General features: G+C 38.0%; 5 protein-coding genes across 8 annotated transcripts; 2 read left to right on the forward strand and 3 right to left on the reverse strand.

Annotated features, from left to right (window-relative positions):
• Positions 1-2,939: 2,939 nt before the first annotated feature.
• LOC6580275 (lamin-B receptor) lies at positions 2,940-6,808 on the reverse strand. Its single transcript, XM_002006088.4, has 3 exons — positions 6,640-6,808; positions 6,018-6,355; positions 2,940-4,934 (listed from the first exon to the last, which is right to left on the reverse strand). Exons 2-3 carry the CDS (start codon positions 6,324-6,326, stop codon positions 3,123-3,125), a joined length of 2,121 nt encoding a protein of 706 aa, XP_002006124.1. The 5' UTR covers positions 6,327-6,355; positions 6,640-6,808; the 3' UTR covers positions 2,940-3,122.
• A 298-nt stretch (positions 6,809-7,106) lies between these two features.
• LOC6580276 (transport and Golgi organization protein 11) lies at positions 7,107-11,628 on the forward strand. Of its 4 annotated transcripts, none has more exons than XM_015164152.3 (3): positions 7,107-7,257; positions 7,339-8,068; positions 10,348-11,628. In XM_015164152.3, exons 2-3 carry the CDS (start codon positions 7,505-7,507, stop codon positions 10,636-10,638), a joined length of 855 nt encoding a protein of 284 aa, XP_015019638.1. In that variant the 5' UTR covers positions 7,107-7,257; positions 7,339-7,504; the 3' UTR covers positions 10,639-11,628. The 4 variants fall into 4 exon arrangements, with proteins under 4 accessions (XP_015019638.1, XP_002006125.1, XP_032585639.1 ...); XM_002006089.4 differs by having other exon boundaries at positions 7,417-8,068; XM_032729748.2 differs by having other exon boundaries at positions 7,420-8,068.
• Positions 8,908-10,213, reverse strand: LOC6580277 (MIT domain-containing protein 1). The gene has a single exon (XM_032729749.2). It carries the CDS (start codon positions 9,886-9,888, stop codon positions 9,052-9,054), a length of 837 nt encoding a protein of 278 aa, XP_032585640.1. The 5' UTR covers positions 9,889-10,213; the 3' UTR covers positions 8,908-9,051.
• Positions 11,629-12,195: 567 nt separating the features above from the next.
• Positions 12,196-14,410, reverse strand: LOC6580278 (high mobility group protein D). Its single transcript, XM_002006091.4, has 3 exons — positions 14,337-14,410; positions 13,229-13,440; positions 12,196-13,159 (listed from the first exon to the last, which is right to left on the reverse strand). The coding sequence occupies exons 2-3, from the start codon at positions 13,376-13,378 to the stop codon at positions 12,971-12,973; spliced, it is 339 nt and encodes a 112-aa protein (XP_002006127.1). The 5' UTR covers positions 13,379-13,440; positions 14,337-14,410; the 3' UTR covers positions 12,196-12,970.
• A 3,528-nt stretch (positions 14,411-17,938) lies between these two features.
• Positions 17,939-19,338, forward strand: LOC6580279. The gene is made up of 2 exons (XM_002006092.4): positions 17,939-18,455; positions 18,539-19,338. Exons 1-2 carry the CDS (start codon positions 18,123-18,125, stop codon positions 19,010-19,012), a joined length of 807 nt encoding a protein of 268 aa, XP_002006128.1. The 5' UTR covers positions 17,939-18,122; the 3' UTR covers positions 19,013-19,338.
• The last annotated feature ends 5,925 nt before the right edge of the window (positions 19,339-25,263 follow it).

Consider the following 25,263-nt stretch of genomic DNA (forward strand, 5'->3'; position numbering starts at 1 on the left):
TTAATGTATTCATTTATTTATTATGAAAATAATAATCACATCACATATTATACATGTATTTTTTTAACAAATAATTATTAAGAATTAGAATTTAATAATTATTTAGCAAATTATACTATTATGCATATAATATTTATTTTTGCAATTAAAATATTTAATTTTTTATGTAGTTATTTTTAACAAATAATTACACAAATTATATTTATTTTAAATAAATTTTTATTCCAATTTTAGCTCAATAGTTAAATTTAAATAATGTTAATAGATTCACTAACAAATTCCTTCTTTTTTTTTCAAGTGTATAAACTTGTTTTGTTCTTTGGGTCGCTTGTTGTGCGTAATTAAAACAATGTTTGTGTTGGCAGCTTTAAGAGACGCCGTTGAAGTTGAAGTTGGAATTGGAGTTGGAGTTGGAGTTGAAGTGCGAGTGCGCGTTGTGTGACCGAAATTGAATCAAAAAAGTAAAATATTATATAGCATATTTCAAGGCGTTTACACGGCAGCCCAAGCGCAACGGCCGAGCGCAGAGACCAAGCGAATGTTGATGATGATGAATGTCAGCGCCCTCACAAAAGAAGTAATTTTGTGTAAAAAGTAAGCAACCCCCCTTCTAGCTGCCCTGCTACCCAGCTGCCCAGCTGCCCAGCTGCCCAGCTGCCCCTCCCTCCCTTAGTAGGCGTGCCCCAAAGCCGTTACAACTGTTAATGACATTTACGAATGTTTGCGAGAGTCGCCGCACATAATGCCAAAATAATGACGATGGCTGGCTGGAGCCAGTCAACCAGCCCCCCAAATAACACCCCCCAGCACCCCCCGTCACCCTCACATGCAATAGAAAAATGACGCGGAAACTGTCAAAAATAAAAAAATAAAAATAAAAATGAAATAGAAATGCTGAAGGAGAATGGAAAAACCGCAACCAGCGACAGCGTTTTGCGGTTTGCTTTACAAATGACCGTCGGCGTTGATAATGAAACTGTACCTTCCCTTAACCCTCCCACCCTTCTATGCCCCTCGCCCTTGTTCAGTTCTCAGCCCCGCCCCGTCAAATTATATAATAACGGCGTCAACATTAGCAAATTGTTCGCTTCTCGCTGCATTTAAGCCCAAAGCCAAGCGGACTTTATTCAGGCTGTTCCGTTCCGTTTCGTTGTTGGCTTTCATGGAACTTGGCTCAAATGCGAAAGCAATGGCAAGCCTATGATTTGTATTTCTTGACATCTGATTTCTGCTGCCATGAGTCTGCATAGTTTCAGCCGGCTAACCTGTTTAGTTGGGTATGTAGAATACCGGTAAAGGTGACCCAGCAAGAGTGTTACTATTTTCGATAATTATATTTTGGCTATTGCTTAAGTTATTATTTATATGAAACATGTTAAAGATTTTATACCACTTGTCATTTATCTAAAAATTTTCACAGATATGCATTAATATAAAGCAAGATAAAATATGATTATTATGCTTTTACCATTTTTTATAACTACTCTTTAATGATAATTTATTTAATTTGGATAAAATAAATATTTTTTAATAATTAATCCTAATCTTAGAGCATTAATTTATATGTATACATTTATATATATTTATTTTGACTTTTTTATTGTTTAAATAAAATATTAAAATATACAAATAAATGTGAAATCAGTGTAAAATATTTAATTTAAAATATAATAACTCTATATCCGTGATTTTAATCAAAAAATAAGGACAGCAATCCTGAAGGCTGTAAATAATAAAAAATATATACCTTCTTATATATCAAAGGGCAATAGGTAAAAATTTAACTTTACAAAACAAAAGCAAGAAAATGCAGTAGCCCCAATAATTTCAATAAGAAGTAATTAAATATTAATTTAAGGCCATAAACAATTTTTAAATTACCACTATACATGTCTGACCATTCAGTAAGCCATAGAAGTCTACCCATATTCAGGATTTAAATTTCGCATATTCACATTAGCGCCATCTGTGTACGAGTAGCATAAAATCCTACATGCTGAACTGCTTATGTAAGCCGTCTGCAAGCAGTGCTTCAAAAGAAAAGCACTGTAGCCGTTACAATACAAATTTCGTTTTGTTGACCGTTTCTCGATGTTATTTACTTTCACTGTCTTTTACTAACACTATGAGAAAAGTTCAGAGAAAACCCGATTACATCGGCCCCTCATGAAGTCTGTGGGCTATTTATTCACGAACAACGTTTAGGGAGCGACACGATTCACGATCACGTAATGAGACTGTTGCTTACTCAGACTCATAGCACGAACGTCAATCGTGTCTCTCCCTAAACGATGTTCGTGAAGGAATAACATCAAAAAAGAAAAGAGCCGAGAGTTCATTCTTGCTCAGAGCGGGAGCGCATACGTAATACTCTTTTCTATAAAATATACAATTTATTAGTTAAAAAAAAAAAAAAAAAAAAAAAAAAGTATTTCACTCAATTAAAATCAAAGAATAATTCTTTAAAAAACAATAAACTCTAAACATAAAAACTCAATTACATAAAATCAAAGAATAATTCTTTTCTCATTTGCAGAAAAATTACATTATAAAAAATTTAAGCCAATTAACTAAACTAAAATAGAATCAAATAGTTGTGTTTTTTTTCGTTTCCTTCAATTGAGAAACGAATGTATTTTGTTTATTAGATTTAAGTAATTGCAATATATTTACATGGTACATGTATTTAAAATTGTTATAACTAAAATTATATATCAGAGTTGTTAAATAATAAATTCTAAAGCTTAGAATATGCTCAATTTATATATCAATCATATAAGTCGCGTGTGTGTGTGTATATATATATAATTTGTATTACATCCTTTATATGGCTAGTCATATAATCTTGTCCTTGAAGTAAAATAAATGTCGAGTTTTGTTTTGTTTTTGCTTTGTACTAAAATCAATTAAAATCGAGAAAAATGAAACAGGTGAAAATGTGAAATGAAGGACGACAGGTCGCTAACCTGAGAATATATGTACAGGAAAATAATTCGAGTTGAAATCCAATGAAAAATAAAAATACAATTAAAATAAAATTAAAATAAAAACAAAAAAAATTATCAAAAATTTGCGGTGGGCAGAGCCAAATCAAAAAATGCGCCTTGAGCTTTCGCTGGAGCTTAGAAAACCTTGGGTATTATGTAGTATTTGACCAGGATGCAGTAGCGCTGCCAGGAGGAGAAATAACGTTCCTGATTACGCGCATTGGCGCGCGTGGCCCGATGCAACAGAACTAGGATCAGCAGCAGCAGCGACAGCAGCGGCGGCCAAGCCGGACGCAGGATCATGGGCGCGGCCAGAGCGCAAAGCGCGATGATGTCACCCAGATAGTTGGGCTGGCGCAGATGGCCCCACATGCCGCTCAGCAGCAGCCGGTTGCCCTGGTAGGTGTGAATGGTCTCGATGTTGGCGAAGACGGGATGCTGCGAGTTCAAACGGTACTTGTACTTGTAGGCGCAGCTGTAGCGCTTGATGCCCAATCCCAGCAGCAGCAGGCAGAGCACAGCGTACGGTGCATACCAGCAGCTGATGGGCACGCGCTGCTCGTAGAAGTATTTGCTGACCGAGCTGAGTAGATAGGGCGTGGCCGCGTAGCGCAGGAGCAGCAGGCAGCCGTAGCCCTCGTGCTGCAGCTCGAAGGAGCAGCTGAGATGATGTTCGAAGATCTGCGCATCCAGCACATACAACAGGAGCGAACTGGCCGCCAGCAGAGCGCCGGCATCGTAGTTGACATTCTGCCAATAGTAGCGTACGAGATGGACGTAGCCCTCCTGGGCTTGGGGCCACTGGGGCCACTGGAGCGTCTGGTAGATGTAGCAGACGGCATAGAGCAGGGTGCTGACCAGGGAGAGCCGATAGTAGTATTGCTTCCAGTCGACGCGTCCCAGCCACTTGGGATTCAGTTGTCGGCCCAGGGCAAAGTCGATCACGAAGTTGCCGCTGCGCCCGTAGTCATTGACCAGCGTCTGGCGGAGCACATTGTATTTGGTGGTGTCGACGCGCCAGTAGCTCCAGGCGGCGGCCACAAAGGCGCTGATCAGGCCATAGATGCAGAATCTGAGATAGTGACGGAGTATGAAGCTGACCACGGGATACTTCAGATACTCGGCGATGCCGCCAGCGAGCAGCAGGGTGAAGCTGACACCCAATCCATTGAATTTGTACGTTTCACGTGTGAGATGGACACGTCGTCCGGGCAGCAGGGCCACCAGCAGAAAGACCACAAACTGGTAGGCCGAGAAGACGCCGACGACGTGCGGCAGGAACACCTGACGCGTCAGATAGTTCCAGTCGAGCAGAGCCATGGGATTGGGCCGCTTCAGCTGACAGCCGTTGCGCGCCGTACAGCTCCAGGTGAGATAGTAGACCAGAACGGGCACATTCAGCAGCAGGAGCAGTGCTCCAGGCCAGCCACCAAATTCCTGGGGCGCCAGCCGCTTCCGGCAGGAGTTGTCCGGCGTCCTTGACTGTCGCGTAACATTGAAGCTGCGGAACTGCTCATCCTCATCCTCCAGCTGCTCCTCCTCCTCGATGATGTCCTCCTCGCCGGTGGAGTAGCTGCGCTTCGAGCTCTTATCCTCGTCATCGTAAACGGAACGCGACACGGATCGGCTATAGCGACTGCCCCTGTCCGAGCTGTTCCTATTCTCATCCGCATTCAAGCCCGCCACAGTCGAGATGGTCTTCGAGAGCGAACGACGCAGTCGATCTGTGAGGCGCTTGCGTATCGATTCCGTGTCCACCTCATCCCCAGTGCCGCCCTCGGTGCGTATCTCAATGTACTCTGTGGTGGTCGTGGAGCTGCTGTAGGTGCGACTGATGTTCGGACTGTTCACCGAGGACGTGAGCAGCGCCATATTCGGCGCACGAGACGATGTGTTCGTGGTCATGGTCATTGGAAAGCTGCTGTGGGTGCGCACGGGAGACGATACCTAAGAGAAGAGAGAAGAGAGGGATGAGCATCGTTGGAGTAGTCAAATTATAAGGAATATATTGATACTCAATTATCGTATATAAAGAATGAATAAATATAAATATAAATATAAATATAAATATAAATATAAATATAAATATAAATATAAATATAAATATAAATATAAATATAAATATAAATATAAATATAAATATAAATATAAATATAAATATAAATATAAATATAAATATAAATATAAATATAAATATAAATATAAATATAAATATAAATATAAATATAAATATAAATATAAATATAAATATAAATATAAATATAAATATAAATATAAATATAAATATAAATATAAATATAAATATAAATATAAATATAAATATAAATATAAATATAATTATAAAAATAAATAGACATATCAGACGTAAATAAATAATAATAAAAAATATAAAAATAATAAATAATAATAATTGATATAGAATTACAAAAATTACAAAAAATAAACTCTATATAACTATAGAAATAAATATACAGATAAAAATTAAATTAAAATGATAATTAAAAATATATTTCTTCAGATAAAAATGATTACTTCAAATATGATTACTGCAAATATTCTTTTTGATAATATATAATACAATATTTTATATATTCTATACTACTATTATATAATAAATTCCATACACAAAATTTCATGGCGAGGTCAGTTCAACAGAGTATTATAAAATGGAAGCTAAATAATAATGCTAAACTAAAAGGCATACTATATATTTAATGGAAGAGCTCCTACTAATCACAATTCACTAAATAGCCACATAAAATCTTTAATTAAAAATGTTTATATATAAAAACTTATACTACACATACACATTCAAACAGCTCTACGAGATAAGACCTCAACGTTGATTGTATTGGACCAAGTCAAGATAACAAAGTTGAAAAAACTTAACAGGCAGACCGGTTAAAATAAACACAAACACAAAACATACACACATAGAGATGTCTACTACATATATCTAGTTTATCTATTTATATATAGCTAAGTTTATCTCTATATATAAACAAATAGAATATAGAAACCTGCACCAACCTCATTGACTTCCTTGATTGGCGTTGGCGCTTTGGCCGTAGACCGCGTGGCGGTTGTGCGGGGCGCTGCGACCGGCTGTCCGGCAGCGGAACGCGGCCGGCTGGAGCGACGGGCGCGCAGTCCTACATCGGCGACGGGCGGCTCGGGGGGCGGCACCTTGTTGCGTGAGGGCGAAGCACGTGTGCGAATTCCAGCATTGGCGCGCCGAGTCTGTGTGGCGGCGGCGGCCGACTGTGTAGTGGGTGGGGCAGCAGCAGCAGCGGGTGCGAAATCCTCTGCGCGACGCGAACGTAATGAGCGTCGATCCATTGCGTTTGCTTAATTTAAATATGCACGATCTGCAATAAATACAGAAACAATATGTATTTATATAATATATAGAAAAGCGCGCTACATTTTATTTATAGCATTTTGTGTTTACACTTTCCCGCCCTGTCTGGCCATTCAAACTATTTACTGCTACAACAACAACAGCAACACTTTTCAGCTGGCACGAAAAAAACGGCGCGTACTGTACCCGGCGACGTCGCCGTCAACGTCAACGCCAGCGTCGTCGTCGTCGTCGTCGCCAACAGCGACAGCGACTGCAACAAATATTGTTATCTACTCGTAATGCACTTACATTTAAACGGTAGCCAATATGCTTTAAATGTATTTCCAGCTCTGCAAAATTAATTAATATTTGTACACCAATTTTTGTCTTTTAAAATTTCCAATCTTTCTGACATGTAAAAAGGACGCTTGTCAATCCGTCCGAATGCGGCAGAAATTATATTGTAAATGAGCGCGGCAACGCGTTGTTGTGTGCGTTTATTGTTACCGCTTCGTGGTGAATGGCTGTGAATTTCCAGAGTTGCCAATACGCAGCAGATAACAAGATGCAGCTGTCATTATTTAAAAAAAATGAAAATGTAACAAAATGAGAGTAAATATGATTCATTAGCATTTATATTATTTATCCATTTATATTGAATTGTATTTATGTTTTAAATGGCATAGTTAGTTTCATTGTTTTTCGCACTGCTTTTCTAAACAACATTCTACTGCAAATGCAAATAAAGCGCTTTTGTGGTTATATTTAGTACATTCTTTTGCTGCCTTTTTGCACGCACATATTTCTACAACAAAAGGCACGACGAAGCGAGCGATAAAGACAAGAAAAGAATAAAATAAAAAAAAACTTAGAATTTACACGGCATATACGAATCTATACGGAAGCATTTCTGTCAGTTCGAAAAATGTAAGTAACACAAAATTAACAAAATCTCCACGACACATTAAAATAGCAAACATGTTGTGCAATCTGAACTTAAATTACCAGTGATTTATAACTGTTATGAAAACGTCTCCTCTCCCAAACGCCCAACGCCTAACAAAATCCCTGGCCGTGCCCCAATAGCAGTGTCCCGCAGCAGTCGCAGCCGCCCCCCATCCCAGTCGGACGAGGGCAAATACATACGAGAGAGGAGCCAAAGTCCAGAGACGAAATGGTCACACCACAATCGCCCGTTCCCATGTTCAACGGGCTGGACGATGATCTGTTTAATGATGCGAAATATGCGCACGAGATCAACGACAAGATGCGCGTGCCGAAACGGATAAAGGCCACCGGCGAGTACTCCGACGAGGATCTGTTGCTATCGAATCAGAATGGAATGATTAGTTCGTGGAATTATCATGACAAGATCGATATGAATGTGCCAGACAGGATTGTGGTGCTGGGCCACAATCAGCATCTGGAGACGCGTTCGGCACCGCGTGAAATCCAATTGGAGAACTCCATACTGCCCAAGAATCCGTCGGTGGGCTTTCTGCGTGTACAGACGCCGCCGCGCGTCATCACACTCACGGATCATCCTTTCCCATCGGCCTCGGAGCAGAACTCACCGCACCAACGACCCAACGGCAATTTCTATGGCAACGATCTGGACGGCGATGTGGATGACGACGAGGAGGGACAACGTGCCACACAATATGTGCGCTCCAATGGCAACGTGCGCATGGGATTTCAGAACAGCAACGACGCCAATTCCGTGGAATCCGACTCGCAGGTGAGCAGATGCAGTACAGCATTTCTCTCTAGTTATCTGTATATGTATTTCTACATCCTTTATATAAGTCAGATCTGTCTGCGAAAGTTTCTAATCTAATACCTTCTTCAATTTCGTGACGTGCCAGGCACATTGCACGGCCGTAATTCAATACGATTTCGATCCCTTATCAGCCCATGTGCCAGTGCAGCTCATGACGAAACTTTCGCCCCGCCCCGAACCACATTTCAATTGTTTTGAGATTAGCGAACTGCTGAGTGCTTATGAATTGTATTGATATTATTAATATTTAATCCGTGTGGTCAGCTGGCTAATGGGAGAGCTTTGAGCACAGATTTCATGGGAGTATTCTGAGAGAGTTAGCATAGCTCAGTTTCAACTGGTAGATCCGAGAGGATTATGGAATATATTTATATATTTCTTTGACTTATATTCATAGTTCTGTCTAGCGTTTTCAATTAGTTTTCTTTATCATTAATAAAAGATTGTTAGGCTATTATTAATGTATATAAACATTATCAAACTCTGCTCCTAAAATATAATTCAAATGTATTCTATAAACTCATATAGAGAATTAATATTAAGCTAGATCAAAAATTATTTCATATATGATCTTCAAGTTACATTATACCTACCATATACATATATCTATTGTTCATTTTGAATATCTTAGCAAATCAGGAATATATCTACTACTATCTAAATATATCTACTAATCTAAATATCTTTTATATATAGTTCTTCCTTAATATTATTTAATATTTGATCTATAATGTGCTCGCTCTTCCACTTCTCCTACTTGTATATATGTATATATATCTATATTAACTCCTCTCGCCTTTTCCATCTGTGTCTGTATCTAGTTTTCATATATTTGTACAATTTCATCTCTAATACCACAATTTTCTTTGAGTCTGTAAATATTTGACCAGGAATGCTGCAGTCTGTATACCCTCAATAAGCCAAATTTGCTTTACGGCTCACTATTCGCTCGAGTAGATGCTGGACATGCCCTGGTGTGCCCGTTGCTCGATGTCCTTGGGCGCGGTCGGTTGGTAGACGGAATGCTCGGGCTGTTGCCGGAGCGGCTTGGCAAAGGCCCGGCACTTCCACACGTCCACCTCGGTGGCCAGGCATTTGCGAAAATCGAAATCGCAGAGGCCCAGCGTATAGAGATGTTCGCACGGCTCGAAATAGTGCAGGCCGCGTCCGATCTTGATGACAACGCCGGAGCTGAGCACGATCTTGCGATCGTGCAGCGTCTCATCCAGCTGGAAGTTCATGTGAATGTTGCCCGTGGCCAGATCGGCGCGAATCTGCTGCAGGATGTGCAGCTGATTCTTTGGCAACGCCAGATCCGGCCGCGTCGTCAGTCGTATGTACTTCAAGTAGCGACAGCTCTTGACCAGCACTTCCAAGAAATTCACCAGATTCTTAAAATGATGCTGCTCGCAGAGCTGCGGCTCATTCAGATGCGCCTCCTTCACACTGTCGTTGAAGTAGGCGCCGAGCAGACGCTGATAGCCTCGTCCCCTGGCATCCCGTTCGATGGTGATGTGCTCCAGCATCTTGCTGGAGTGCAGATGAGCCTTGACCTGATCGCGCAGCTGATTGGCGCGCGCCTCGTACATCTTCAGGTACTTGAGATAGAGCTGCTGTTTCTTTGGATCCGAATTGGCCAGCTGATTCAGCTTGAAGATGCTCTCCTCGTACAGCAGTATCGCCTCCATAATGTGGCCCGTCTGCTCGCACTTGACCGCATTGCTGATGGACTCCAGTTTGGGCAGCTCATCCTCCTCGGAATAGTGCGCTTGTGACATACTCTCAGCTTGACTTTTATTGATTTTTTTTTATTTATTTATTTTTTTTTTTATTTTTCTTAAATTTTGTTTACCAATCTGTGTGGAGAGGCGTACGATGTTCAGATGCTGACTGAAAAGTCAGGGAGTGTTACGATCCAAATTTTCATAAATCTATAAATATTTATTTGCATTGCCAATTTTCGACTGAGCCAAGTTAACTTATTTGCCAATTTTGCTTCTAGACGGTTTTTAGTCAGAGATCTGTTTAGACTAACTGAAATTAGTTGTCATTGAAATTATCGTTTGTAATTTGTCAAAATTTCCGAAAGCTAAACAACTATTTATGATAGATATATTTTATATTTAGTATTTAAGCCATGGTCTATCAGAACTTTGATGTGAGTTGAGTGACTCCTTTAAGCCAAGTTTACTAACCTCCTTTTCCTCTCTCTCTCTCTCTCTCTCTCACTCTCTCAGCTCACAACGGGCAGCGGCAGCAAACGTTCGCAGCTGATGCAACAGCAACTGCAGCAGCAGCAAAGCAATTTGGATGCCTCCATGCTGTCCCAGCGCGAGGGCACGCCCATGGGTGAACTGTCGCCGCACGAGGAGATCCTCTATCTGCGCCGCCAGCTGGCCAAACTGAATCGGCGCGTGCTCAACATTGAGATCAACAACGAGCAGCGGATGCAGCGCGAGAAGATTGTCTACTGTCTGGGCCTGGCCTACTTTGTGCTGAAGACCATCTTCTGGCTGAACCGCAACTAGAGGGTCGGGCCGGATCGGGTCAGTTCAGGATGCCACAGCCTGATGGTGCTTATCTCCGTTTGTTTGTTTGTCTTTTGTCTACTTGCTGCACACACACACACACACACACTCACGCAACGGCCAGCCGGGGGAAAAACTTGAGCAGATTTTCCTTTACAGTTCGCATGCTCATGATTTGTTTTTCATTTTTTTTGTTTGCCGCCGGCATTGGGAGAGATTTTGTTGTTTTTCATTTTTTTTTTTTTTTTTGCCATATTTGTTATAAGTTCTGTCTTTAATTAAATAAGCACAACTAAGATATGTTTGTCCGTCGTGGATACCCAAAAAAAAGAAAGAAAGAAAAAATCAAAAACAAAATCAACTTTTAATATTTGTCAATCTATGGAAATGTATTATTAACTCTTCTTCTATAAGCAGTTCAAAGTATTTACCATATGTCTGAAGCAAACCAACCGAAGTAACTCCAATCAAGCTCTACGATCTTAAATGCCTTTTTTTTTATATGTGTGTGTATATCCCATCCGAACCAATCCCAAGCACGGAACTGAAAATTGTTTATATATATATATACATAGATCTGTGTATTATATATATATATGTTGTGTATACCTAATGACTTAATCTTATAGCGCATAATTTTAACTATCGCACCTCAAAGTTGATCTGAATTCTTATTGTGCTTTTGTTAAATGTTAGTTTATAGGCTTAACATTGTTAAACATAATATCCCATGGAGTACTATACTTTGATCCCAACAAGAACGTGAATTAATTAATAGCCTAATGTAATGAAACGGTATTTGTATGCATGAGATAAACAAAATACATAACATAGCATTAAACATTAAACATTAAACATTAAACATTTTACATCTAATGGAATCCCAAAAACAGCAGCAGCGACAGCAGCCGATGAAATCATTTAGCTTTAGTGATCGATTATTGAATATGAGATGATATTTAAAAAACAATAAATAAGAATAAAAACGTTTCAATTTGAGTTTGATTTCCTAGTGCTTTAAGCTAACTATACAGGGATATGCTCTACTTAAGGATAAATGATATATATAGCAATTCCACATAATATTCAACTTCATATAGGACTATACTCCATAGGTAACAATAGGCTATTCCTTTTATTCTTCCAAAATGAACTGTGAATAATTCCAACTGGCATATTGTAGACTCTTCAAAATTCCATAGCCCTCTTCAATCTAAAAAAAAAAGAAGAATATCCAAACATTTTCTTTTTAACGCATTTAAAAAACGTATTTTATTTTATTTTATTTTTTTTTTGTTCTTTATTTTTTTCTCATTGGAATTAAATTATATAGATATTAATTAAGACTACAGATTAAATGCAATATATATTTTGTTTCTTTTCTTTTACTTTCTTTTATTTTGCAACATCTTTAGGGATTAACAAAGATGTTTATCTAGAGTTCAATAATTACGAAAAACCTGAGCGAAATTTCGTTCGTTTTTGAACGTCATTTGAAAAAGCTCTCTCAACGCCTTTTCCCTTCATTTGTTTTTGTTTTTGCATTTTTGTACACTCTTTTTCATTAAATCTGATATAACTTGTTTAACATTACGCATATAGAGCTATTGGTATATATCGATCTATATAATAGACGGTAAATATGCCGTTCGTTTTGGCCGACCCTAGCAACGTTTCTCAATGTGTTTTTCTTGTTGTTGTGTGAGTAAATTCTACTCACGTACAGGATATAGTTTTTCAGAACAATTTTTGTGTTTTGTATTTTCTTTTTTTTTTGCTTTTTTTTTCGTTTTGTTTATTTATAATGGAATTACGTTATCGTTTAATTTACAAAATTTTTATGCAAGATACACAAATCAATCAATTTCATTTGTTTTGCCGCCGTCTTTTTCTTGAGTTTTGTTAATGCGGCGGGATTCAAAAATCCGGCGCGCGTTGAGCTCGACATTAAAAAAAAAAAACTGAACTGTTTTGTCCTCTTGTGAAATGTGTATACTAAAAGACTCGCCTACTATAAACTTAAATTCTTAAGTATAAATACAATTTTGCATATGTTCATTTTGTTGTTGTTGTTGCTGTTGTTTTCTTTAGTTGCGTATTTCGGACAGCAACATTCCTGTTTCTTTTGATATTATTAGAGGTGGTCTCATTGTTATGGGTTTTTCTTTTTTTTTTTTTTTTTTTTTTTTTTTTTTTTGGGTATGTGGTTTGTGTGGAGTGTGTGGGGGTTGGTGGTGTAGCTTAGACGAAATGGGATTGACTGAATGAGGAGGAGGTCCACTATATTTGTTCTTGTGGTTTCCTTTAATTATGCCAACAAAGTAACAATGCTTTACTCGCTCTCCTCATCGTCGTCATCTTCAGATTCCTCCTTTTTGCTTTTTTTCGCTGGCTTTTTGGCAGGCTTTGAGCGTTTCTTGGCATTTCCATTCGGCGCACCACCACCACCGCCATTGGCCTCAAAGTCCTTCACGGCACGATCGTAATCGTCCTTGGCCTTAGCTGCCTTTGCCTCCCACTCCTGCAAAGCAATAAAGAAATTTAATTAGTTATCGAATATATAATTGATTTTTTCTCATTATCCACTCACCGACTTATCCTTCATTGCTCTCCATAATTCACCTCCACGCTTGGCCACCTCGGTGACTTTGATGCCAGGATTCTCACGTTTGATCCCCTCGCGTGCGCTGTTCAACCACAGCATATAAGCAGAGAGCGGACGTTTTGGTTTATCGGCCATTTTATTTTGTGTCTTTGTGTGTGTAAGTAGTAAGTTACTAAATTAATTTGCTAAGCTTCGAGCTGTAATGAAATTATCAATAATAAAAATTATCAAATTAGTATCAGTTGCAAAATACGAGATGTGTACGCTGATTAAATGCCGCTCAAAAAAAAGGGCAAAGAGAAGAAGCCACCACCATAGAGCAAGCATACACACACACAAGCAAGCAGGCACATATACATGCAGCAATGGCCGAACGCATCAAAAGAGATGGCAATACTGCTCACGTACACACACACAAACACATACACTGGTGCTAGCGTCGAAGCTGACTATTCTGAAAAGCGCGCGCGCGCGTCTTTCTAACTAGAAACGACATCCAGAGTGCGCGCAGCCTAAACAATATTAACATATTAATAAAAACAACAAATCAGCATTTAAATGCCAAATCACAATATTATGAACATTAGCAGCCATTTTCTTTATGCTGCTCCCACAGCGCTGAGTGCAAAAGACCGAAATGGCAACACTTTTTTCTGTATGTACTGCCTGCTTTGCTTGGGCCTGTGTGTGGTACAGCAGCGTCGTGTATGCGACGCGCTCTTTTGCACTGGCATAGCAAGCACAGGCCCAGGGCCAAGCGACGTTTTGTATGAGAAATGTACTACAAAGAGCAAATTTGTATGGTGAAAAATTAAGCAGCAGGCGAAAACTAACTGAAAAGTCTGTTAAATATGTCTTTAAAATTGATGTTGAAACCGCATTTTCACTATATAATTATTATAATTGGCCTGTCATTCAAGAAATTGCACATTGTAAAAATTTCCTTCCTTGTATGTAAACAGTTTTATTTTGTTTTATGAATCTTTTCAATAAATGAAATAACAACTATATTGTCACACTTTAAATTTAAATTTTAAATCTTGCACAAAATTAATTTAGTTTTTTCAATTTTTGACTGCGTGCGTTTACCAACCTTTCACGTTTCTCTGCTGACTTCAACTGTACTGAGTGAATCAAGCAAAAAGGCAAGGAAACTAAAAGCAGCAGCAAACGTTGGTCACGCAGCGCGACAGCGACGTCGGCAGCAGATAAATTGCCGGCTGGCCAGTTTCTCTCCCTCTCAGAGAGTGAAAGAGCAAGAGCGAGTGAGAGAGCACAAATGAAGGGGCAAAGCAGAAACGCTGTTAAATGCCAAGTAAAAACAAATACAAATACGGAAACAAAGTAAAATATGTGAATAGGACAAAAACGCGCGCATTTTAAGTTTACTGGCCGTGCGTTATTGACGAACAATAAATTCTTCAAGAATGTAACGCGTTTTTTACACATAATTATGCAAAATGAATTCAATAAATAGCCCAAGCAGCCATTTTGACTGAACGTCGCTCACGGCAATCAAAAAGTCAGAAAAGACATCGCTTTGCTCTCTTCGTACAGCAACGTCGTACGTTGTGATGAGGCGATTTGAAGTGTGCTCACTGGGCACTGGAAAGGTATCAATGATAACTGAAAATTGTTAATTTCTTTCATGAATTAATTCACTACACAATTTAAATTAAAAAAATAATATAAAACTCGTATATCCACTATTTCAATTCACTTAACAAATTGTTCGTACTATTATATATGTATTATATTAAACCGAATTCTTGGGACACAACCAACCTTTCTCTTGAGCTGCTCAATATTAACTGTACGAACTCTGCGTCCAGTGTTATAACGAAAACAAGCAGCTGGTAAAAATGGTGATATCGTTGAAGTTGACATACATACATAAGCACAAATGCTACCTAAGATGAGCGCGTGACTCCAAACGTACCCTTAACGAGGCACGACCTAACACGATTACTGAAATATCTTACGACTCATATATGATTGCTCGATATTCAAAATGATTAAAGTATTTATGAGTTAGATTCGTTTGTATGCATTAAACTACATAGCTTTGCTTATTATTAATGCCATTAAATTGATATATTTAAATTTGCTTATTGCAATATATTGCTACTCTCGGACGACACGCAACCATATCTAAAAGAGCGAATGTACGAGAGAGCGAGTGAAAAGCCAGCCGGCTTATTATCTGAGACATACACGTTGAGATAAATCGGAAATATAGAACTAAAGCGGAAACGCCGATAAAAGCCTGGTAAAAACAAAAATAACATCAATAAATATTCAGTTTGAAATGTAAATGCAATAAATGGCAGCCGCAAAGCGTGTTTACAATAAAAACAATTTCAAATTAGCTAACTGACAATTATGAACGATTTAAATACTTCTTCATCTGCCCCACATTTTCAGCTATGAGTGTGTAGAGCAGTGGAGTGTCTTTTCATCTGGCTCTTTCCAATGGCTCTCTCACTGTCACGTAGAAGTACATACAGAACGGGCTCTGAGGCCTGACTTAAAAATGGCGCCAAAAATGACAATTTAATCCCAGGCAAAAACATAATTTACAAATCCACATGCACTAAATGCTTACATATGCACATAATTATGTATAAATATCTGCATATACTTATATATCCACATTTAATTATATTAATATGCGCATGTATGCATCTAGTTTGTCTTTGCTTAATTTATATGTACTTGGAAAATTGTTTATCATTAATTTTAACAATATGAATTATGAAGCAAAGTTCTAGAAAATGTAAGCTTTATGCATAAATAAGTTTTACATTCAATTTTTCTAGAAAATCAAGGATATCCACTAATTTATCAGCAGCTTATTTAATCAACGCGTATGTTTGGCTTTAATGCAGAAGAAACAAACTCATTCGACGAATATTGCTTTTGAATTATATAGCAGCAAGCTTTTTGTTGTGCATAATGGAAAAACAAAAAATGTTGATAAAACAACTGCTGACGTCACAAATGGAATGCTCGATGTCTTGGATATACATATATATATACATATACGAGAAATGAAATGGAAATTATTTATATGACAAAATCGTACGTTGCTGCTGATACAAAGTTTTCTTGAATGTCCTTATAAGCATTTTAGGGTATATATTATAGAAAAGCATTAAATGGATTTGTTATAGTTAAAAAATATTTTAGACATCTTTAAGTGACCTCAAAACCTCATTAAGCTCACAAATTAAAATAAAACCCAATAATTAATTAAATGCAATATATTTCCATATCAAAAGGAAATCTTTTATAGATCGTTATCGCAACCTTTGTTACCAGAGGTTTACCTTATGCAAAAAAGAGAACATAAATTACCAGACGAACCTTCCACACTTCTCTCGTTGTAAAAAATCTCAAGCAGGGCAGTTTTTTTTATCCATTGTAACGGTTGCTTGTAACGGCTGCTGTCCTGTTTAGGGTTAAGTTACCCACCCAAACTCAGCGTTGTAGAAAGAGAGAGAGGGAGCGTTGTAGACCGAGACTGAGAGCGAAAGCGAGCGCACAAGGCACGCTGTGGATCGTTTTCCCGCCATCATCTTATTGAATAGCTCTGTGAAAAAAGCCGAAGGCCTAAAGGAAACCTCTCGTAATAGTCGATGCTATTTGAGGGTAAATTTCTAGCTGGGAGAGGAAAACGCAAAGGCAGCGGCAACGGCAACGCCGTTTGTACAAAGGATAACGATGTCACGCGCTGTTTGCAATGCACAAAGGCAACAAGGACAACAGGAATGGCAGACAGTCGAAGGACTCTCTCTCTCTGTGAAATTCTCTGTGCGATTTCTAGCTAAGCTGCAGCATTGGGAAATTGCACAGAAAATCTTTTTAAGACTTTTTGAGTTCTTTGAATTCAAATGAATTGCATAGGGTAGAAGCGCGAAGTAGGTAAGGTCATATCAAATACTTGAACAATGCCATGGCGTTCGATTTGTCTATTTGTTCAATATGCTTTAGTTGATAAAATAAAAATAGAACTGATTTGCTCTATTAGTTTCAGAGGAGATTCTACCCCATCTTAAGTAAAGATCCTACAGGAAACGTTTTACCTCTGTAATATTATTGTAAAGGATCTATAAAGACTAAATAAATAAAAGCCAAGCTTTAATCGCTTTCATTTAATCGTATATTAAGTGTCAGCAAGTATCAAAGCCTGCTTCAGCTCCTAAGTCGTTATCTGACGATCCTCTTCCTAACTTTAAGGCCTATTTAGACTTAATCGCCTTCGATTAATCAGCTAATCTCAGGCATGCAAATTAGCTTCAAAGCCTACACATATCAAACATCTTTTTCTAAAGAAAAATCTATTTACAAATAGTTTTTATCGGTAATCGATTGTTAGCAGTATATACTTTGCCGTTCTTCTCTTACCTAAATAACTTAACTCACTCAAACATATCTAAACACTACTTTTATACATATGTACGTTTACATACACATATATATACATATGTATGTGGAATTACTTTCCTTAAGTTTAAGCGTTAATCGATTGTCATAAAATATCGATACAACGGCTCTACAAATCTACTCCACTTGTCCAATCTTCGTCATCTCTTAATTGACTGAAAGAGAATTGTAAAGCACGATAACGTGCAAGCGATGGCATAGAGCAAAAGCTAAAAGCAAAGCGAAAGCTTCGGTAAGCCAGCACAAGCAAAAGCAACAGCAAGAGCAAGACCCGAGCGCCAACAAAAAAAGGCACTCAAAGCAAAGCAAAGCAACAATCGGCTGGTCGCAGTTCTCAGCGAGCATTGCAAACACGCGGTCGCCTAACGGTTTTTTTGTTGTTTCTGTTTTGTTTTGCTCTCCCATATACTGCCATTGTTAAACACCCATCCACATGTCCAGCAATGGCGGCCTACCATTCCGCTTCACCGACGAGCGTCACATGAAGTTCGTGGAGCTTTACAGCCGTGAGCCGTGCCTTTGGAACCGTCGACCCCAGCTCTGGGCTGCTCGCAATGCCGCCTACAAGCGCATCCAAATGGGCATCAATGCCGAAGCAGAGCCCACTGAAAACCCGATTACCATACAGGGTGTCAAGATGAAAATCAAAAATCTGCGCACGGGCTATCACCAGGAGCTGAAGAAGATCAGAGCAAATCCCAAGTATACTCCGAAAATTCCTTGGTTTGCACCGCTGCACAAGTTTATGGCTCAATTTCTGGACAAGGTAAAGCGAAATTTTGGCACTGCATTCCGATTTTATATACATTGTAGCTTATATGTATGCATGAATGTATTTCGTATATACAGAAATCGGACGAAGCCATAGTGCTGGTAAATACGCCGCCTTTAAAGCGTTTGCAGATCAAATTGCCGCGCTTGAAGACCATCAAGCTGCTTCCATTGGAGTCCGAAGAGAAGCGCGAAATTAAAATGGAACTCGAGCCCGATCAACAGGTGCTTATACCCACAACAGCTCTATCCGTAATGCCGACTCAAAGTCCGCCACCCCCGTTGCGGTTCATAACGTCACCAGCCCAACCTCCCTCCCCCGTCGAAGTTAACCCTACGCCGGTTGTAAGCTCTACGTTGTTGGATCGAACTCGGACGCTACCATCGCTGGGCGACGATGAATTTATGTTCTTCGGACTCAGCGTTGCGGCCCAACTAAGGAGCATGCCTCTCTCGAATGCAATGATTATGCAATCCAAAATTCAGTATATGCTCTCAGTGGAGCGTCGCAAGATCAGCGGCGATACCACAGAGGTAAATCTATTTACTTAAAACGTTTACTCCCTCAAATATACCAGAAATGGTCTTGACTTAAGGGGAATCACAGGTCTAATTATACATTAGTACTTCACAAAGCGCAACAATATTTATAAGTATTAATGCAAAAAGTGATTAATTAGAAAATTTTCAAATAATATTAAAAATTAATGTTATTTTTATTTTCCTTAGTCAATGCAGGTGGAATGCTTATACAAAATGAGCTTAAAGATCGAGTAGAACGACAGATCGTATAGCATTACCTATATTATCGCTTCTATAAGATCGTGAAAATATATGTGAAAAAATATTCATGCATTCATTAATGTCGTGTCACGATAGATTGTTCAGCACGATGTCATCTCTAATTATAATATTTTAGCCGACGTGTTGAGGGAAATTTTGTTTATTGGTTTATTCTAAACAAAGAATATGCGAATGTTCTCTAGGCAGAGCATGGGACGCACAAACAGAGCGAACGCCAGCAAATGTTAAAGCACAAGGCAAGTAATTTAAAAAGCAGAAGCAATAGCAATAGCAAAAGCAGAAGCAAAAGCAAAGCGAAACAGTAACAGCAATGAAAGCAAACCGTACTGTACCACAGTAGCGAATAACAAGCGAACGAGCGAACGAGCGAGTGAGCAACTGAGCTAAAGAGAGCATGAGAACATGAGAGCATGATAGCGCGAGAGTGTGAGACCGTGGCTGAGAGCTAGCATCAGAGCGAAAAGTATGTGACTGAGTGGTGTATGAGTGTATGATGTGATGTGATGTGATTGTGTGGGTGAGTGTAGGCTGGGCCGAATCATCGTATTTTCGCGCTATAACATAACATTTTTTCTGAAATTATGGCGCAAACTAGCTGTCTTTGGCATATGCGGCCAGCTCGGCTAGCATGAATCACAGACACCCTACACGTACGTACACATACACAACTACGCGCTGGCATTGGCGACAACAGCTATTACATGTAACAGACAACATACATATGTATGTACATACTTATGCATGATTATAGATAATTATGTAAGTGCATGTGTGTATGTAGGAATCGTTGGTCAATTTCTCAGACTCAGAGAAAACTGCGAAAACCGGACGAAAACAGCGACAACGACAACGACAACGACAACGAACTGCTGACTATGATTGTTGTTGCGGTTGTTATTTCTTTTTTGCTTACTTTTATGAGCAGCACATGCTTATCGTTGTCTCTTTGAAATTTTGCAACAACAAAAACAACAGCAAAATGCGCTACACTGTGTCACACAAGAACAAATCGCATGAAAATGACACCCAAAAGTTATACAGTTTAGTTTATGGATCATTTTTGTCTCTTTGTATTTACCTCTCTCTCTATCTACCCCTCTCACCCATGCTAATTCTTAAGTTACAATAATTACTGTAGTCAAAGTGAACGTTAATCAGTGATAAGATAATGCGGCAAGAGAGAGGGAGAGAGAGAGTCAGAGTATATACAGTGGTTCTTAGCTTATTAAATCTAAACTAAAAGAGATATGAACAAAATGAAATGCAAGTTGCTAGTTTAATGTTTTAAATTATTAAAATTAACACTTTTGTTTTGTTTATGTATACATTTTTAAATATTTTATAATAATTAAAAACTAAAAAATTGCTCCACTTATTAAAGCTAAATTTTGATTGTATGGTATGATCATATGCATATGTATGTTTGTATATCTACATTTATATATGTATACATACATACATACATATATACCTATATATATATATACATCTGCATTATCCTTGCTAAATCATGTCAAGTTTAACCTTTGATCATCTTGTGCACCAATTGAATTCCCACCTGCCATGACGGGAATTCCGCCCACCGGCTGATGTGAAAATGAAGTTCAGAGCTTCACTTTCGCAGCTCGCCGACGAAATTGGGTCACATGAAGGCGGCTGACTGCATGGCCCAGAATCACGGCAGACTTTCGCAGAGTTCGAGTCGAAGTTGGTGTTGGTGGGGGCTGGGATGGGGAGTGGGGAGTGCAGGGGTTTGGGGGTGCGACTGCGAGTTCTGTTGTTGTTTCAAATCGCGCAACTGCAACGCCAGCCGCACACACACACTCGGTCGACACACAACAATAGGCAGCACATGAAATGTGTGTTCAAGATACTGAACTTGGCCTTTGAAAGACTCGGTGGGGGCTCTCTCGTGTGGGACCAATCGGCCTGACCGCCTGTCTGCCCAGCTGTCTGGGCCGTTTTGGGGCCCCGAGCCACACACACTCACACACACACACCCGCACGCACACATAGTCGAGCAGCCTCAGTAGTGCCAACGCCATCGCCATCGCCATCGCCCTCCAAACAACAAAAACCCATCCGCATATTTTGCGAGCACTCACTCTGCTCCCACTCGGTATTTATATGCATCATCAGCTGTTCGTGCGAACCGAGCGACCGTATAGAGAGGCCAGAGACAGCAACCGCAGCAGCGACCAGAGTCTGATTCCGAATCAGATTCAGTACCAGAGACCGCCGGCAGCGCATTACGAGGCGAAAATACTTTAGACTCTAGCTGGAGCTTCAGGTGGTCGGCTATTACTACCTGTGCTTATGCATGCATACTCAGAGATCAACTGGATCTTAGATGATAAAATATGATCAGAGGATTTTTGAAAGTATACAAATATCATTTATGTAAACTTTTAATATTTTTATATTTATCTTAAATCTTATATTCATTTCTATGAAATGCTTAAGCACCAAAAGTTTTATTTAAGCTGTACAAAATATGATCGAAAGACGTAAGGATCTCAATAAATGTAATAGAAAAAGCTTTTAAACGAATCTCTGACTATTATGAATCTATTATATGATTATCTAGCTCCTAAACAGACGATTAACAATATACAATAAACAAATAAAGTTGAGGTCTTCAACTTTTTATTTACTTTTGAGACTTTTTTGAGAATTGCAAAGCAAGTTTTAAGTAATATTAAATTTTTAACTTTTATATACAGTTAGACTAATTTGAGCTAAATATTATATTTATTTTATTTACATATGTAAATAGCAAATAATATCTCTCTTTAGGCATCTAGAAAATGACTATCAATTTCATTCCTCCCATTTCAAACAAAAGCCAATTAAAGCTCGAAACATTTGGCATTTGGCATGAAAAACAGCTTGGCCAAACTTTTGCATAATAACACACACAATTGTATTTGTATTGTCCTGGATAGTGAATATGCGTATTACATGTGCATTGCGACAGCATAACGTAACGGTAAACGTAAGAGATACATTGCATCCATATGGCAAGCATATTGGCTCAAGTAGGCGACGACAGGAAGACGCCACTGGACCAAAAAGCAAAAGAAAAACAACAACAACAACAATAATAACAAGAGCAACAGCAACAGCAGCAAACAAACAAACAACAGCAACAACAATAACAACAACGACAACAAGTGCCTGGCACTCAGCTCTGACCATCTCTGTGCCTGGCCAGGCCATCCTGCTGTGTTAAGTATTTTTATATATGTGAGTGTTTATGAGTGTGTATGGGTGTGTGCAGGGAAACTGCAAGATTTTGCTCATACAGGCTGTCAGCCAGTTCTATAAAGGGACCAACGGCAACAATCATAAACATACACACACACACCCATTCAGGCTCACACACGCACACACATACACACTTCTGAAACATATGAGAAATCCAAGAATCATGCAGAGCTGCAACTAAGCTAGCAAACTATGCCGTCCTCAGAGCATCAGCTCTTCAAGCTAAACAACATTGTAAGGCCAGCGACCACCCCGAATTGCAATTCTCTACCAGAATAACAGACTCAATGCGCTACTTGGCCAGAGAAGGAGCTTGAATGGCAAGGATACCAGAAGAAAAATTACCTAAAAATATATAAATATTTGCAATAATATCATATAATTAATATTCAAATTCATTAATTTTAATATTTATAATAATAATCAAGTTTCAACTGTAACTAGAAGGAACACAACTAAGTTAGATAAGTAATACGTTATGATATTTTGATATTTGTGATATTTTTAATGCCAAAGTTCAATTTGAAAGCATATCAAAACGGATTATAAATACATATGGAAGCTAATTTAAATTTTATCTTAAACTAAAATTTATTTAACTTAAAAAAAAGGGAATTTTTTGAAAGAGCTATTTTTAAAACATATAATAAACTAAAGCTGACAAAAAAAATTTTTTTTAATCCTAATTAAAAAAATTTTTTAAATAAAAAAAAAATTACGAAATTTATTAAAATTTTTATTTTGATATTAAATAAAAATTAACTAAAATAAATTAATGATATAGATTAACACTTTTAATCAATGTCAAAGTCTTCAGTTAAAGTTTCTTTGTAAATAATTCAAATGTTTACATAAAATAACAATATACTTAAAATTAATATAATAAATAAGGGTATAATGCTTTTGTTATGCTGCATTTGACATTTTTAAATAAAAGCAAATTTGCATTAATATATCAATTTTTTATATATAAATATTTAAATATAATGAATATAATATTTATTATAGTATCCTAGCAATTTGTATCGACCTGTGCCAACTGCAACAGTATTAATAGTCTTCTACACCAGTATTATTAGTCTTAATTGGTCAATTAATCAATCAAAGAACAAAAAACAAAACAAAAATAAAAAAATATTGAAAAGGTACTTTAATTTTCTATTAGCCAACTCCTCTGAATCGTCTCAATAATTAACAATAATTGGGTAATTAAAATGGTTCAAAACATGATAATTATCACTAATCGGTAATGCCATATCAGAACATATCCCCCATGTCTTTTGTCATTCTCGATTGATCTATATTAGCTATTATGTATAATCAGTAATTAGAATGTTCATCATTCAATTACAGTTGCCAATAGCTATTTATAAAATTACATTGTATATTTATTTTATTTTATTTTTTTCGTCAATTGTGAATAGGGTATATGCAGTTCGAGTTTGGCAATGTTTGTAGCTTGGCTCTCATTCAATATGCCTACCAGTTTGCACTTTGTTTCTATGCTCTGACACACACGCAGCATAGGAAAGGATACACACAGACAATCGCATACAGACACATACTTACACGCATACATGTACATATCTATATATATTCACATCCTGTCGAGTGTGCGTGCGTCGGTTCGTTAGTTCGCTCGCTCCTTCGTACGCTTCCATTGCTGCTGCTGCTGCTACTGCTGCTGCTGCTGTTGCCTGGTTTGCATATATCCCGAGCATATATTCCCGTTCATACAGCCGACAATTGCCACCACCGAATCGACTGCAGCCAACAGGCGCGTCTCTCACCTCACAGCCAAAGCAACAGCAGGAGCAGCAGCAGCAGCAGCAACGACGGCAGCAGCAGCAGCAGCAGCGCAGCAGGCTGAATCTACACCCCCAACCCACCCGATGTCAACGGCCCCGTTAGGTTTGATGCGGGACACGACCAAACGAACGACCGAAAGACCGAAGAGCCTCACGAACGAACGACGACGAGCGAACGAAATTTCTCGCATTCAGACGAGAAACAACCAGAAAAATCGACATCGACCCACTGCACTGTGGGCTGAGCTCTGTGCGTCCAACTTCTGCCCAATCGCCAGCTTTTTGCATTTTCAGTACATATATTCAACAGATTATTGTGCTGCCCGCAGTTTACAGTGCCTCGAATTCCATTTTATTGTGGGCAAAATCTATATAATTAATGTTGATCTACTTTACTTGGTTAAAATTATAGCTTTGAAAATAGTTTAACAAAAATTATAAAATATAAAAAATATTTAAATATTTAAACTTTTATTTTTTATAACAAAAGAGTTCTTTACAGCTTTACAAAGATTTTATACACTTGTGGCCAAAATAATGTATCCTGTGTACGTTTATTAGCAAATATTTTAATTTAAGCTTATAATTTAATTTGGAATTTAAAGAACAATAAATTTAAGTTTTTAAATAATTTGTTTTTTTTTTATTCAATTTAATTTTTTTTTTTTTTTTTTAGCAGCATATTACACTTGTAAGATTTGTATAAATTATTGATATTTATATTTATTATATAACCAAATATTTTTATATTTTATAAAAAATTTACTAACCGATTTTCTTTTTTTAAAATTTATTTATTTTTAATAATATAATTAATATTTTAATATTAAGATTTTTTACCACATTATATTTTATATAAAAAAAGCAAACATTTAAATACATTAGAAAATAGATTCTAAGAAGCAATTCAATTCTATTTGCTAT

This window comes from Drosophila mojavensis, unplaced genomic scaffold (genome assembly GCF_018153725.1).
Source record: "Drosophila mojavensis isolate 15081-1352.22 unplaced genomic scaffold, ASM1815372v1 contig_80, whole genome shotgun sequence".
NCBI lineage: Eukaryota > Metazoa > Arthropoda > Insecta > Diptera > Drosophilidae > Drosophila > Drosophila mojavensis.

Excerpts from the sequence above, each read along its gene's own strand:
- LOC6580275 (XM_002006088.4), bottom strand. The coding sequence starts at position 6,326 with ATGGATCGACGCTCATTACGTTCGCGTCGCGCAGAGGATTTCGCACCC. Across the intron at positions 4,935-6,017 it reads CAATCAAGGAAGTCAATGAG|GTATCGTCTCCCGTGCGCAC; the intron begins GTTGGTGCAGGT and ends CTCTTCTCTTAG.
- LOC6580276 (XM_015164152.3), top strand. The coding sequence starts at position 7,505 with ATGGTCACACCACAATCGCCCGTTCCCATGTTCAACGGGCTGGACGAT. Across the intron at positions 8,069-10,347 it reads CCGTGGAATCCGACTCGCAG|CTCACAACGGGCAGCGGCAG; the intron begins GTGAGCAGATGC and ends TCACTCTCTCAG.
- LOC6580277 (XM_032729749.2), bottom strand. The coding sequence starts at position 9,888 with ATGTCACAAGCGCACTATTCCGAGGAGGATGAGCTGCCCAAACTGGAG.
- LOC6580278 (XM_002006091.4), bottom strand. The coding sequence starts at position 13,378 with ATGGCCGATAAACCAAAACGTCCGCTCTCTGCTTATATGCTGTGGTTG. Across the intron at positions 13,160-13,228 it reads GAGCAATGAAGGATAAGTCG|GAGTGGGAGGCAAAGGCAGC; the intron begins GTGAGTGGATAA and ends ATTGCTTTGCAG.
- LOC6580279 (XM_002006092.4), top strand. The coding sequence starts at position 18,123 with ATGTCCAGCAATGGCGGCCTACCATTCCGCTTCACCGACGAGCGTCAC. Across the intron at positions 18,456-18,538 it reads TGGCTCAATTTCTGGACAAG|AAATCGGACGAAGCCATAGT; the intron begins GTAAAGCGAAAT and ends TCGTATATACAG.